This window comes from Heterodontus francisci, chromosome 8 (genome assembly GCF_036365525.1).
Source record: "Heterodontus francisci isolate sHetFra1 chromosome 8, sHetFra1.hap1, whole genome shotgun sequence".
Lineage (NCBI taxonomy): Eukaryota > Metazoa > Chordata > Chondrichthyes > Heterodontiformes > Heterodontidae > Heterodontus > Heterodontus francisci.
In genome coordinates, this window is record NC_090378.1 from 8,596,550 (window position 1) to 8,612,753 (window position 16,204).

The 16,204-nt window shown below is 44.9% G+C and overlaps 1 protein-coding gene across 2 annotated transcripts in view; it reads left to right on the forward strand.

Annotated features, from left to right (window-relative positions):
* LOC137372636 (atrial natriuretic peptide receptor 2-like) overlaps positions 1 to 15,939 on the forward strand; it is a 168,811-nt gene extending 152,872 nt beyond the window's left edge. For both annotated transcript variants that reach the window (XM_068036599.1, XM_068036600.1), the window contains exons 22-23: positions 1,590 to 1,681; positions 13,952 to 15,939. In XM_068036599.1, coding sequence (XP_067892700.1) covers positions 1,590 to 1,681; positions 13,952 to 14,011 — 152 coding nt within the window. In that variant the 3' untranslated portion in view covers positions 14,012 to 15,939. The remainder of the gene's footprint in view (positions 1 to 1,589; positions 1,682 to 13,951) is intronic.
* Positions 15,940 to 16,204: the final 265 nt, after the last annotated feature.

A 16,204-nucleotide genomic window follows, 5' to 3' on the forward strand; every position in this document is an offset into this window, starting at 1 on the left:
AGCAGCACCAGCAGCAGCACCAGCTGCCTTTGCCTCAGCTATATGACGTCCAGGTTAGAGTGAGAGACCTGGTGGGCAGCCTTCCCAGGTCACAGGTCGCATCTCCATTCCTGTGGTTGCTGCAGCCTCAAAAATCCATGTGCTGGTGAGCTCTTGTAACCCCTGCCGTGGTCCCTTTAATTAGAAATCCTTCCTTTGACAGATCCAGCACATCATCCCGCCCTGCCTCTCTGATCAGCTGGCAAACCCAGAGGCAGGATGTTAATGTTGTGGCTGAGTCAAAAGGGCACGGCACAGCCTGCTCCTTCACCGTTCAGGTTCCCGACTGCAAATGCCAGGCAATGACCATCTCCAACATGAGAGAATCTAACCATCTCCCCTTGACATTCAATGGCATTACCATCGCTGAATCCCCCACTATCAACATCCTTGGGGCTACCATTGACCAGAAACTGAACTGGAGTAGCCATATAAGTACCATGGCTACAAGAGCAGGTCAGAGGCTAGGAATCCTGTGGCGAGTAACTCACCTCCTGACTCCCCAAAGCCTGTCCACCATCTACAAGGCACAAGGCACAAGGCAGGAGTGTGATGGAATACTCTCCACTTGCCTGGATGGGTGCAGCTCCAACAACACCCAAGAAGCTCGACACCATCCAGAACAAAGCAGCCTGCTTGATTGGCACCCCATCCACAAACATTCACTCCCTCCACTACCGACGCACAGTGGCAGCGGTGTGTACCATCTACAAGATGCACCGCAGCAATGCACCAAGGCTCCTTAGACAGCACCTTCCAAACTCACGACCTCTCCCACCTCAAAGGACAAGAGCAGCAGATGCATGGGAACATCACCACCTGCAAGTTCCCATCCAAGTCACACACCACCCTGACTTGGAACTATATCGCCGTTCCTTCACTGTCGCTGAGTCAAAATCCTGGAACTCCATTCCTAACAGCACTGTGTACCTACCCCACATGGACTGCAGCGGTTCAAGAAGGCAGCTCACCACCACCTTCTCAAGGGCAATTAGGGATGGGCAATAAATATTGGCATAGCCAGTGACGCCCACGAATAAATAACAAAAAAGTCCTGACATTTAATCAGGAACTAAGTTGGGAAAATTCCACCCAAATTGTTCAGTGAGGGAACTATGCAGGTTAAGATCAGGCGGAATTTAATCACCGTTGAGACTGCGGGTCAGAAATCAGACAATGTCTGTCTTTTCTTCTTAAATTTGTTTGCCAAGATTATTTTTAAGTCATAGGCCACAGATGTCCTAACTCCTATACTAATAAAGCATTTTATTTTGATGAGGTTGAGGGGTGGAGTGGGGGGTAATCTATGCACATCCCAATCAACTGGCTCTTTTATAAAAGTGGAAGAAATTCCCATGTGAACTCATCAAACTGGAATAAATTAGTCAATAATTAAGTATACCAGAGAAGTTTGAGACAGGAAGATGGAGGAAATGTGAGTGCATACACTGTTTTCAATCTATTGATCCTAATTACAGAATTGGATTGTACATATTGAAATATGATCATTAATTTCATGAATTTTAATTATTGTTCACTCCCCTTTTTAGCATTAAAAGTACAGTGCAGTTCCAGTTCTTCTGAACTACTCCAAGAAATCGGTGGCTACATCCTCACCTGTCGTGGCCCGCTGTTTGTAAAGGTAGGATTCTCCCCTGGATTAGTAGCAAATTATTTTTAAAGACTTTTGAGGCTGAAATTGGCTTTTACTCATCACAACTCATCAGCCTGTTTTACACCAGAAGGCAATGGAAAAGAAAGTCGAGCATTGTGTAATTAGATTACACCAGGCATGACCAATTTCTAAAAAGGTTAAATTAGGAGGACAGGTTGCAAAGAGCATGCTTGTACTCCCTTGAGTATAGAAGATTAAGGTGATTAAGGAAGTTGATAGGGTAGATAGAGGGAAACATTTCCTCTGGTGGGAGAGTCCAGAACCAGGGGGAATAACCTTTAAAATTAGAGACAGGCTGTTCAAAGGTGATGTTGGGAAGCACTTCTTCACATGAAGGGTAGTGGAATTCTGGAACACTCTCCCCCCTAAAATCTATTGGGATTGATGGGGGGGGGGGGTGTCAAATGAAAATGTTAAAACTGGGTTCGATAGATTTTTGTTAGGGAAGAGTTATTGGGGGAGGGGAGGAAGTAAATAGTGTGGACCCATAATCTAATTAAATCGTGGAGCAAGCTCGAGGGGCTGAATGACATCCTTCTGTTCCTAGTTTTCTCTTTTCTTTCCAACCTTGCTTGACGAGGGATATTGAGGGTCAGGACAAAGAAGGAGGCATATGTCAGGTATAGGCAGCCGGGATCGAGCGAGTCCCTTGAGGAATATAAAGGATGTAGGAGTACACTTAAGAAGGAAATTAGGAGGGCGAAAAGGGGCCATGAGATTTCCCTGGCAGAAAGGATAAAGGAGAATCCTAAAAGATTCTATAAGTATATTAAGAGTAAAAGGGTAGCTAGGGAGAGAGTAGGTCCCCTTAAGGATCAGTGTGGTAATCTATGCGTGGAGCCACGGGAAATGGGCGAGGTCTCAAATGAATACTTCTCGTCTGTATTTACCGTGGAGAAGGTCATGGAAGCTGATGAGTTCAACATTACAAAGGAGGAGGTGTTGGAGGTTTTGAAGCGCATTAAGGTGGATAAATCCCCAGGGCCTGACTAGGTGTACCCTAGGATGCTATGGAAAGCAAGGGAGGAGATTGCTGGGGCCCTGGCAGAGATTTTTGTATCATCGATAGCCACGGGTGAGGTACCGGAAGACTGGAGGATAGCTGATGTTGTGCCTTTATTTAAGAAGGGCAGCAGGGATAAGCCAGGGAACTACAGGCCGGTGAACCTTACATCAGTGGTGGGAACGTTATTGGAAGGGATTCTGAGAGACAGGATTTATTTGCATTTGAAAAGGCAGGGTCTGATTAAGGATAGTCAGCATGGCTTTGTGCGTGGGAAATCATGTCTCACAAATTTGATTGAGTTTTTTGAGGAGGTGACCGAGACGATTGGCGAGAGCAGGGTGGTGGACGTTGTCTACATGGACTTTAGCAAGGCCTTTGACAAGGTCCCGCATGGTAGGCTGGTCCGGGAGGTTCAAACACATGGGATCCAGGGTGAGCCAGCCAATTGGATACACAATTGGCTTGGTGATAGGAAATAGAGGGTGGTAGTGGAGGGTTGTTTTTCAGATTGGAGGCCAGTGACCAGTGGTGTGCCACAGGGATCGGTGCTGGGCCCTCTGTTGTTTGTCATATATATTAATGACTTGGATGTGAATGTAAGGGGCATGATTAGTAGGTTTACAGATGACACCAAAATTGGTGGTATAGTGGACAGTGAAGAAGGTTGTCTAAGGTTACAACAGGATATAGATCAACTGGGAAAGTGGGCAAGGGATTGGCAAATGGAATTTAATGCAGACAAGTGCAAAGTGATGCTTTTTGGGAAGTTAAACCAGGGCAGGACATATACAGTGAATGGCAGGGCCCTGGGGAGTGTTGTTGAGCAGAGAGTCCTTGGGGTGCAAGTACATAGTTCCCTGAAAGTGGCAACACAGGTAGACAGAGTGGTGAAGAAGGCATATGGCATGCTTGCCTTCATCGGCCGAGGGATTGAGTACAAGAGTTGGGATGTCATGTTACAGTTGTACATAACGTTGATTAGGCCACATTTGGAATACTGTGTGCAGTTCTGGTCACCGCACTACAGGAAAGATGTGATTAAGCTAGAGAGGGTGCAGAAAAGATTCACAAGGATGTTGCCTGATTTGGAGGGCATGAGTTATAAAGAGAGATTGGATAGGCTGGGTCTGTTTTCCCTGGAGCGAAGGAGGCTGAGAGGGGACATGATAGAGGTATATAAAATTATGAGAGGCATAGACAGGGTAGATAGCCAGAATCTGTTTCCCATGGTAGGGGTGACTAAAACTAGAGGGCATAGATTTAGGGTGAGAGGGAGGAGGTTTAAAGGGGATCAAAGGGGTAAATTTTTCACACAAAAAATAGTGGGTATCTGGAATGATCTGCCTAAGGAGGTGGTGGAGGCAGGAACAGTAGCGACATTTAAGAGGCATCTGGACAGGTACTTGAATGAGCAAGGCATAGAGGGATATGGAATTAATGCAGGCAGGTGGAATTAGTATAGATAGGCATTATGGTCGGCATGGACGCGGTGGGCCGAAGGGCCTGTTTCTATGCTGTACGACTCTATGACTCTAACACAATTCAATTTTTTTATTTTCCTATTTACAGTTTTTGGCACAGATCTGATTGGAGGTTGAAGCCACTGACAATTTCATTTCTTTTATTATCAAATATGAATTTGCCTGGGGTGTTACCACAGTTACTTGAGGAAATATCTGATTTTGTTTCATATATAAGATCATGAAGCGGGAGAGAGACCCTGCCTCACAGAGCCCCCAATGGCCAGAGCCTGCAACTACATTGTGACAGCTGACATAACAAAATTGAATTGGCCATGTTAACAATCATGAATATGGAGGCATTTTGTTTTATGCATTTGCAAGATGTGGGCATTGCTGGCAAGACCAGTAATTATTGCCCATCCCTAATTGCCCTTAAGAAGGTGGTGCTGAGCCATTGAGTGTTTTGCTCAACCATTTCAGAGGGCAGTTAAGAGTCAATCACATTGCTGTGGGTCAGGAGATGTATATGGAGAAGACTGAGTAAGGATGGCACATTTCCTTCCCTAAAGGGCATTAGTGAACCAGATGAGTTTTTAACAAAACAGTAATAGTCACTATTACTGGAAGGTCTAATGCAGGTGGGAAGTATATAGTAAATGGCAGAACCTTTAGGAGTATTGACAGGCAGAGAGATCTGGGCGTACAGGTCCGCAGGTCACTGAAAGTGGCAACGCAGGTGGATAAGGTAGTCAAATCCCTCTGTGGTATCACCCCTCCCTATCTCTAATATTCTCCAGCCCTACAACCCTCCCAGATCTCCCAGGGTGGCAGTGGTGCAGTGGTTAGCACCGCAGCCTCACAGCTCCAGCGACCCGGGTTCAATTCTGGGTACTGCCTGTGTGGAGTTTGCAAGTTCTCCCTGTGTCTGCGTGGGTTTTCTCCGGGTGCTCTGGTTTCCTCCCACAAGCCAAAAGACTTGCAGGTTGGTAGGTAAATTGGCCATTATAAATTGCCCCTAGTATAGGTAGGTGGTAGGGAAATATAGGGACAGGTGGGGATGTGGTAGGAATATGGGATTAGTGTAGGATTAGTATAAATGGGTGGTTGATGGTCGGCACAGACTCGGTGGGCCGAAGGGCCTGTTTCAGTGCTGTATCTCTAAACTAAACTAAACTTTAGTTAGGCCACACTTAGAATATTGCGTGCAATGCTGGTCGCCACACTACCAGAAGGATGTGGAGGCTTTGGAGAGGGTACAGAAGAGGTTTACCAGGATGTTGCCTGGTCTGGAGGGCATTAGCTATGAGGAGAGGTTGGATAAACTTGGATTGTTTTCACTGGAACGACGGAGGTGGAGGGGCGACATGATAGAGGTTTACAAAGTTATAAGCGGCATGGACAGAGTGGATAGTCAGAAGCTTCTCCCCAAGGTGGAAGAGTCAGTTACTAGGGGCATAGGTTTAAGGTGCGAGGGACAAAGTTTAGAGGGGATGTGCGAAGCAAGTTCTTTACACAGAGGGTGGTGAGTGCCTGGAACTTGTTGCCGGGGGAGGTGGTGGAAGCAGGTACCATAGAGACGTTTAAGAGGCATCTTGACAAATACATGAATAGGATGGGAATAGAGGGATACGGTCCCCGGAAGTGCAGAAGGTTTTAGTTTAGGCAGGCATCAAGATCGGCGCAGGCTTGGAGGGCCGAATGGCCTGTTCCTGTGCTGTACTGTTCTTTGTTCTTTGATACAAGGGCTGGCATTTTATGCCCCCCAAATGAGTGGGCTGGTGGGGGGGTGGTGTAGGGTGTAAAATTGATTGGGAGGCTGGGTGCCTGGGGGGGGGGGGGTGGGGTAACGCCCTTCCCGACCCCCTCCCGCCCCATTGCAAATTTACGTGGGGCTGTGGTGAGAAACAGCCCAAACACCCCAGGCCAATCAAGGCCCTTAAATGGCCAATTAACTGCCAGTGAAGTGCCTTCACCCACCACCGTGGATATTTTACATTCGGCTGGCGAGCGGCTGAGGTCTCAAATAGCCCACCTGGTGAAACCAGGCAGCCTTCTTGCGGGGCTAGGAATGCCCCTCTTGATCGGGCACCCTGAGCCCCAGGGAGGGCTGCCCCCAAGCCCCAACTGCCCCCAACGCACAACACTCCTTCCACCGACCCCCTAACCAACCCCACCTGCCTCGTCGGGGTCCAATCGATTTTCCCTGGCGACGCCCTAAAAACTTCCCTTCATTCTTGGGCCGTCCTTCATCTTCATTCCCATGGCTGGGTGTAATCCCAGCAGTGGCCACCGCTCCTGGTGGTGCTGCTAGGACTATGAGCTGCTGGCCCGCTGATTGGCTGGCAGGTAGAAGTCCCCTCTCAAGACCAATTAAGGGCCTAGGGAGCGTAAAATCCGGTCTGGCACCCCAGGCCCCAAGGAAGCGGGCTCGCCACCCATATCCTACCATACCCACATCACCCTTATTTGCTCAACAATCATGAATTATGTTTTGTGGGGAAGTTCGCACACTGTACAAGATTGTTCGTGATATAATGTAATATATAATACAATGAAGTTATACAGTCTTTTTTCAATGGCTAAAGATGTTTATCCAGATATTAGTTGAACCAATAGACCAAGAATGCTCAATCTTTGATCTATGCTGAATTAGCTAATTTCACACCATTTGTTTAAAGCTATATAGCCCCAAAGGTTCAATTTTGATACCTATTGCTGAGCAAATGATATCTTGGCAAATCTGAACACAAATTTGTAAGTTATTTCCAATAAGGCGCTTAGTATCTGATTGCTTATCCCTAAAATGAGAGGGGATCTAAAATAGAGGTCTTTCAAATTACAAACGGGTTTAATAGGGTAGATGCAGAAAAAATCTTCCATGGAATCATGCTTTTGACGATTACTCTTTGGGAATCAAAACAATGCATAAGAAAAATTGTTTTGTTGACTTACATAGGAATAGGAGGAGGCCGTTTGACCCTGCGAGACTATTCTGCAAATTAATTCAATCATGGGAATTTACCAGCCTTGGTTCCATAACCCGTAATATCCTTGCCTCACAAAAATCTATCAATTACAGCTTTGAAATTTTCAATTGGAGCATGAGCTATATAAGTAGGTACAATTACCCTCTAAGTGACCTCAAAAGTTTACAAGCAGCTACAATTACTTTCACTTGCCTATTTGGACCACTTTTCCACAGGAACTAGGCAGTAACCTTAAAAGACTGGCCAATTAAATAGAGTCCCCTCTCAGCATCTAAACATCACATCCGGGCTCTTGACTATCTGTGAGCAATGCCATGAGAAAGCCATTAGTTTATAGAGATTTGACATGTCCAAGTTTTTTGATTCCAATGTTGGTCAAATAAATGTTTTTCTCTGTTAGGCTTCTTTCAAAGGATCTAATAAAGGCTTAAGCAGTTGTGGACAGAGTTTTGGAACATTTATTATCGTCATGGAAATTACATTTGAAAAAAGAAAGTCTCGCATTTATATAGTGACTTTCAGACTGTCCCAAAGGGCTTTTTAGCCAATGAAGTACTTTGAAGTGTGGTCACTGTTGCAATGTAGGAAAGGTGGCAGACAATTTGTGCACAGCAAGATCCCACAAATAGCAATGTGATAATGACCAGATAATTTGTTTTATTGATGTTGATTGAGGGATAAATATTGGCCAGAACACCGGGGAGAACTCCCCTGCTCTTCTTTAAAATAGTGCTGTGGGATCTTTTACGTCCACCTGAGAGAGCAGGGAAAGAACCTCGGTTTAACATCCCATCCAAAAGGCGGCACCTGTGGCAGTGCAGCACTCCCTCAGTACGACACTGGATTGTCAGCTTAGATTGGGTTAAACAATTGTTACGACCAGGTGAGAAAGGGGTCTAGGGTTCCCTCTCAGCCTTCACCTGGTCTTACCGTAACAGGGTTTAATTTTAAAAACACTTTTTTTTTTAACTCCCCCTTAGTGAATCCTTGTTCACTAACTTCCAATTATAAGGCAAAGAAACTGGCCAAACAGGTTTTCTTAGGTTTAAAGAAAAAAGATTGAACTTTATTAAACTTAAACTCTAATTCGGTTAATGTTTACGGATACGCAACGCGCCCATGCTAGCACGCATACGTGATTCAAACATGCAGATAGAGACAGAAAAGGGCAGTAAAAATAAGGTGGAAAAGTTTGAGGCAATATCTGAAGATGGTTTTGGTTTCTGTTCTTCGAGCTTGCTGTAGCCTCCTTGACTGTAGGTAGGTCTTGCTTTTCATCGGGACCCAGTATCCTTTTTCAACCTTGTTTGATGTAGGAGACTTTTCTCTCTCGAAGTTCATGTGTCCTCGGTGGGTCCAGAGGCTTGTGAGAAAGAGATGGGAGCAGACAGGAGAGGTCTTCCCACTCCAGGAGCAAACAGTCTTCTAGTTCAAACTCTCTGTACAATTCAGAAAAACCCAGGTTGCCAAGCAGGTTTGTCATGTGACTAACTGGTCTGACCATGTCTGTTTGTCAATTCTCTTGGCTCAGCTGTCCCTGGAATGTCTCTTCTTACACACAATACCTGGTGCTGAAAGTCCATTGTGGGTTAAAGTGGAGCAGGGAATAGCTCCTTTGTCCCTCCAAGCACTGTCTGTTAGTATGAAAATGTTTTTTCCAGCCACGGCTGATCTGTTTAACAAGTCATTTCCTCGCTCCAGCAATAGTTTAGAATCAATGTTCATATAACAAAATTAATATGCCTCATTCTTGGCAGGTAGGGGGTGCGGTGGTCTCTATGATACAATACAGAAAATAAATTCCCTTTGAGCTCATGTTGAAATGTTGAACTAGCAAAGATATAAACCAGTATCACAAAACTGGAATAAACACGTCATCTGTTAAATATCCATCTATCTGGCTATAATTTCTTTGGGCGAAAGGGATTCTATTGAAACTGATTTGTAAGCCAAATGTAAGCACCATGTCACAAGCTATGTTTCAGTGACTTGTCATGCTGCATTGTATGGTTCAATCCCAGAGGTGAAAAGCTAAAGGTTGCACTTGAGAGCATTTGCAGCTGGTTCTCGCTTTTAAATCACTGGAAGGTTCAGCTGTTCCAAAACTGGATATGTAACGGCTAATTGCACCATTTGCCACTCAAAAGAACACACATGCTACCCAATTACTGCTGTCTACAGAGATCATCTTCAGCAATGCTGTCTCTATTTCAAACTACTTTTTACTTGGCAGGGATTTCTTGCATTTTTATCAAGAAAAAATAACTTGATGGAGACTCTGCATGTAATTTAATGTTATAGATGTGCCAGGGTATTTGTCAGTCTGTATTGCAGACAGAATCCTAACTCTTGCAGAGATTGGCTTAAATAGGCAGTCAGAGACTGGAGAAGTTATATCCATAAAAAGAATCCCAATAACTACATTAGTTTGGACTGAATTTCAAAGAATTATTCTTAGAAAAATATAAAATATTACTATGGGCTTTAGATATACCTCAAAACTTTTTTTGTTGAATATTCAACTTCCTGTCTGTTCTCTCTTTTTTTTGCCAATTTTATCCTATTTTTTCCTGAACTGGAGGTGTTCATTTACTCTCCAGTGTGCTACGGCCAGGTGAGGAGGGGGTCATATGTTCCCCTCTTGTCCTTTCTCTTTTTTGACCACAACAGGGATTATTCCTTTTTAAACTGGATGTGCTTACCACCTCAGTGAGTATTTTACATTTACCTTTGTTGTGATCACAAAAGAACCAATCGTACAGGTTTTCTTGGGCTTGAACAAGAAAGAAGTGAGTTTATTATATTCAACAACCTAAACCCAATCTAAATAAAATAATAAAAAAAAAATACACTACACTTTCACGCACACACTCACACGAGAATCACATACACACAAATAGATTATAGAATGAGAAGTAGATTTGTGGTTGGATTAGAGTTTGGAATAAATAAAAAAATTAATACAGTCTGTGAGTTGGATGATTCCGTGGTCTTCCGGCTGAAGTTGTATTCTTGAAGTCTCTAGCTGGTCAAAATTCACTTTGTGGCTGGCCCACTTGGCTCTGGGATTTCTTGGAGGAAAACTTGTAGGTGACTTTCTTCCCCTGGTGGCTCTGTCTGTAGCAATCTGCAGGCTTGAAGGGTCCACAGAGAGAGAGAGAGTTTCAGTCAATGGCTTGTCTCTCTTTGTCCAAAGGAAACTCCCAGCTTTCACATAGATGGACAGACGGTCACATGACTGCCTCAGTGTATTCTCTGGAACCTTCTAACGAGATTCAAGATTCGGTGTTTCCATCTCCTCAGGCCTCAGGATGTCAATATTTACACTTGGAGAGGTTTGGTCTTTTGAAGTCAATCTGTCAGGATGGCCTTGAATACCATGCTAATGAAAGCAATCTTAGATAATTCAATCACTTGAGCAAGCCATTGTTTTGGGTACAGGCTTATCAGACATGTGTCTCCTGTTGGACGCCTTGGAATGTGTAAGGTGTTCAAATGCAAATTGCTGTGGCCATCTTGGATGCCAGTTTTTTTAAACGTTAACTGTAGGATTTTTTCTATTAAAATTTAACGTAAGTTTCCAACCGATTAATTAAAATTCCTCATCTGAGATATCGTGTTTTCTTGACAAGTGCCTAACCCAAGTGGCAATTTTTCATACATGTTTAGATAATGAGGCGAGGGCTCTCTCCTTTTGTATTCTTCAGCCTGTGATTTTTAGTCTGTTCACTTTAATTGTCATTGCAGGGCAGTCTGGCCAGCGCTAAAGAGGACTATCCTGGTCTGGGTATCAGTGGAGGAGGGGTTTAGAGCCAAACCTATTCATTGCATAGTCAATCAGGAGGGAGCAGGAACCTTGGCTGATTGTTTCCCCTCCCCCTCCTTCTTCTCTAGCCCAAGGGGTGTCAAGACAAATTCCCATGTCCCAATTCTGCTATGCCTGAGATCAGCTAACTCAATATTGACTGTGAATTGAATGAAAGACCTTCTGGTCTGTATAGCTCGGTTATCAGCTGGGTTGCCAAGGGAAACCCTTCCTTTTACAAACTGTTAGTTGCATTTCATTATATCATAAGAAATAGGAGCAGGAGTAGGCCATTCGGCCCCTCGAGCCTACTCTGCCATTCAATAAGATCAAGGCTGATTGTGGCCTTAACTCCACTTTCCTGCTGGCCCCCATAACCCTTGACTCCCTTGTAGATCAAAAATCTGACTAACAGCCTTAAATATATTCAATGACCCAGTCTCCACTGCTCTCTGTGGAAGAGAATTCCAAACACTAACAACCCTCTGAGAGAAGAAATTTCTCTTCACCTCGGTCTTAAATGGGAGACCCCTTATTTTGAAACTGTGCCTCCAGTTTTAGATTCCCCCATTAGGGGAAACCATCCTCTCATCATCCACCACCTCCCCTCAGAACCTTATTTGTTCCTCATTCTTCGAAACTCTAATGGGTATAGGCCCAACCTGCTCAACCTTTCCTCGTAAGACAACCCCTTCATCCCAGGAATCAACCCAGTGAACCTTCCCTGAATTGGTTCCAAGGCAAGTATATCCCTCCTTAAGTAAGGAGACCAAAACTGTACGCAGTACTCGAGGTCTCACCAATGTGCTGCACAGTTGTAGCAAGATTTCCCTACTTTTATACTCCAGCCCTTGCAATTAATGCAAACATTCCATTTGCCTTTGTAATTACTTGCTGTACCTGCATGCTAATTTTGCATGATTCATGTACAAGGACATCCAAATACCTCTGTACTGCACCATTCTGCAGTCTCTTCCATTTAAATAATATTATGCTTTTCTATTCTTCCCCCCAAAGTGGACAATCTCACATTTTCTAACATTATACCCCATCTGCCAAATTTTTGCCCACTCACTTAACATATCAATATCTCTTTGCAGACACTATGTCCTCTTCACAACTTCCTTTCCTACCTATCTTTGTATAGACTGCAAACTTGGCTACAAAACACTTGGTCCCTTCATCCGAGTCATTAATACAGATCATAAATAGTTGAGGCCCCAGCACTGATCCCCGTGGCACTCCACTAGTTACAGTTTGCCAACCTGAAAATGCCCCATTTTATCCCGACTCTCTGTTTCCTGTTAGTTAGCCAATCTTCTTTCCATGCTGATTTATAAACCCCAACACCATGAACTCTTAAAGTTGAAATACAGTGGTACACCTTATATAGTGAAGTGCAGTGGTGAAGAGTATCAAAGCTCCAACTGCCAAACAACATTAACAACAACTTGCATTTTATAGTGCCTTCAACATAGAAAGATGTTCCAAGTTGTTTCACAGGAGTGTCATCAATAGGATTTGGCACCGAGCCACATAAAGAGATAGTAGCCCAAGCGAAAGAGGTAGGTTTTAAGGAGCATCTTAAAGGAGGAGAGAGAGTTGGAGATGTGGAGTGGTTGAGTGAAGGAATTCTGGAGCTTTTTAAAATTTATTAATGGGATATGAGCATCACTGGCCAGGCCAGCATTTATTGCCCATCCCTAACTGCCCTTGAAAAGATGGTGGTGAGCCACCTTCTTGAACCGTTGCAGTCCATATGGTGTAGGTACATTTACAGTGCTGTTAGGGAGGGAATTCCAGGACTTTGATCCAGTGACAGTGAAGGAATGGCGGTAATGTTCCAAGTCAGGATGGTGTGAAACTTGGGGCTTAGGGTCTCAGCAACTGAATGACGAGAAAGGTGCGGGGAGCTGAATAAACTTTTTCTTTTCCTATATTCTTAGATAGAATTCCATTGTCTTACTTAACAAGGCATGGCCACCAAGAGAGGAGAAATAAAAAATTACGGACGCACAAGATGCCAGAATTGGAGTAGTGCAGAGATCTAGAGAATTGTGGAGCTGGCAGAGGTTCAAGAGATAGGGAGGGGCGAGACCATTGAGAGATTTGAAAACAACCACGTGAATTTTAAAATTGAGGTTGGGGTTGCTGGACCAGGAGCCAATGTAGGTGAGCGAGCACATGGGCACTGGGGAAACAGGAGTTGTTGTGATGTAGGATTCATTTTGGATGAGTTTCAGATGAACGTTGGATGAGTTTACAGAAGGTGCAAGGTGGGAGACCAGCCAGAAGAGCTTTGGAATAGTTGAGTCTAGAGGTAAAAAGAAAGCATGGATGAGGGTTTTCGCAGCAGATGAGTTGAGGCAGTGGCGAGATCTGGTCCATCCGCAACCTCAGGTGAACACTACTATGACATTTTACCATTTCCCACACCATCCATCCTCTCTGAGTGAAAGTGTGAATTTTGGGACAGTTGTGCACTGTGGGCTCACACCCACAATGATATTTTGAGACTGCACTTTCCAAACTCAATTCATGTACAACATTTACAGCCAGCAGACAGGGCATTCTTTCATCCCATGGTTTAGAGCATGCCCCCAGAGGTTCTAAACCCCCAAAATGGTGTTGAGGCTGGGGGTCGACTGAAAATTTCAAGCCTGAGATTGATAGACTTTTGTTAGGCAAGATTACGGAACCGAGGCGGGTAGAGAATTCCATTGCCAAACCTATTACAGATCATGGAAACTGTTTTCTTATTATTGTTGATTATCACAAAATATGATTGTTTTCTATTTTAGAAAAGCACCATCTAAAGTTGCTGAAACATATTTTTGCAAGTATCTACTGCGAAACCAAATATTTGGATTCATGAGTAAAGCAAAACATTAGAAAAACTTTATTTCAGTATCTGTTAATTCATTTCAAATTGATTTTTGCCATCAAAGTCATCAGACATTGTACTTTCCTCATTAGGGTAAAGGAGAAATGACCACATGGTGGCTGGAAGGGAAAGAATGTGATGGGTCACAGTGAATCACGGACAGAGGAAGTTCAAAACTCGTCATTTCCAGCTGATGACAGCCATTTCTGCACTCTTCAGACTTTTACAATGATTAAATATTGAATCAAATGCTCGATAACCAACGTAGGGCATGATCATACTTGATTTGTATTGGTGTATAAATAGGTCTGTAACACATTGGCATTGCCGAAGATTGTTTATAACTTTTGTTTTGTACTAGCACTGTAGTTTTTTGTTCGTCCACCGCTGTTGTAATTTTAATCTTTCCAATTTGTCGATATTTTAATTTAAGCACACTTTGTTGTTGTTACCAATTAGTTAATTGATCAGGATCGATTGCAATCAATATGATGGGTATGTTGAGTTTAATAAGAGTTTAAGATGAGATATAACACACTAGCGATACAGTAAAAACATACGACCATGACAAGTAGCAAGTACCGATCCAGGTCGGGCATGACAGCTGGCATACGCAAAGAGCTCTTTCTTTCTTCTTTCTCTTTTCTTCTCAGTGCCTCACGTCTTCACAACTTCTTAGACTACTCAAGAGTGTTAGCATAGATCTACGTTTGGCAGTTTCTCTCCATTTTCTACTGCACTGAGGCCTCCCAAATTCTCTTACTTTATAACCATTTTCAGGGGTGGACCTGGATGGATTATTGACAGGCTTTATTGCCCTATAAAGATTTCCTTCCATATAAAATGCCCAATACTATATTGATTTCTTTGTCTAAACCATGGGGTAGAAACCTACCCAATGTTATCCTCCTGCCATTAACTTCTTGAGCCTTTGAACCTACTTTATGTCCTTAATAAACCAAGCCTTTACTTTGGGCTGAATTTTACCAGCCCCACGACGCTATGGGTCATAGGCTGATATTTTACGCCGCCCCAGCGGGCCGGATGGTGGCGTGGGGCCGGCATAAAATTGAGCGGGAGGCTCCGGGAGGCCTACCTGCTCCGATTCTGCCTCTGAACAAGGTCCAGTGGGGAGATGGGGGTGGGGGCGGAAACGACCCGCCTGCCCGAGGCCAATCAAGACCCTTAAGTGGCCACTTAAGGGCCCCCGCCCACCTCCACGGGTATTTTACCCATGGCAAGCGGGTAAGCTGGGGATGTAAAAGGCCACCCAGTGATAGCTGCCGGCCTTTCCACACCCCGGGGGCTGGGGGCATGGCAGTCGGGCACAGGGTGCCCGATTGAGGGCCACCCCCGCCGCCCAACCCACCCCCGGGATCCAAGCCGCACCCCCCTTTCCCCTAAATAACCACCCTAGCATCACCAGGGCACTACCGATCCCCCGGTGAGGCAACCTAAACTTAGCCACTCACTCGGGTCCATGGCGTCGGCTGGGCTGCATTCCCAACAGTAGCCACCGTTCCCGGTGGTGCTGCTGAGACTGGCCAGCAGCTCACTGAGGCGGGACCTCCTCCCTCAAGTGGGTGGAAATCCCGCCTCTGGACACTTAAAGCCTGGGGATCCGTAAAATACGGAATGGATCCCCAGGCTGGGCGGAAGTGGGTTCGTCACCGACATTTACGCCGGAGTCCGGCTCCCATCCGCCCACTGTAAAATTCCGGCCATAGAGTCATAGAGTTATACAGCACAGAAACAGGCCCTTCGGCCCGTCGTGTATGTAGTTGCGGCGTGGGGGCCGGTAAAATTATGTGGGCAGAAGCCCGTCTTGACCCACCTGGACCTGGGTGCAGCTCCCCACACCCCCCCCACCGCCACCAGGCAGTGGGCCCTTCATCTCCATATTACAATGAACCCTAATGTAATGTAAATTAACTTACCTGCAGGTGGCAGCTGTCCCACGCCGATTTTCCGCCCTCCGTTCAGCCTTCACGCACCTTTGGAACTCCATAAGGTGTTCCGAGGAGAGAACCTGGTGGGGAGGACGGAGGAATAAAATTTTCAGAGTGGGAGGGGTGGAGGAGCTGGAAAAACACATTTGAATAGATGTGGGGATCGTGGGAAGGGGTTGAAGGGCAAAAGATTGAAGGTGGGGGGGGGGGAAAGTTTGGGTATTTGAAAAAGCCAATTTGGGCACTGAAATGACTATTGGGGGTTGGAGAGGGGCCTCCATCACAAAATTTAAAAATGGTGCAACTTTAAATATTAAAATTTTGCCGACGGGCTTAAAGCCCTTTAAAAATTGCACCAGCGCTTGCATGGTGGCACTGGACTCTGTTGCCGGGGAC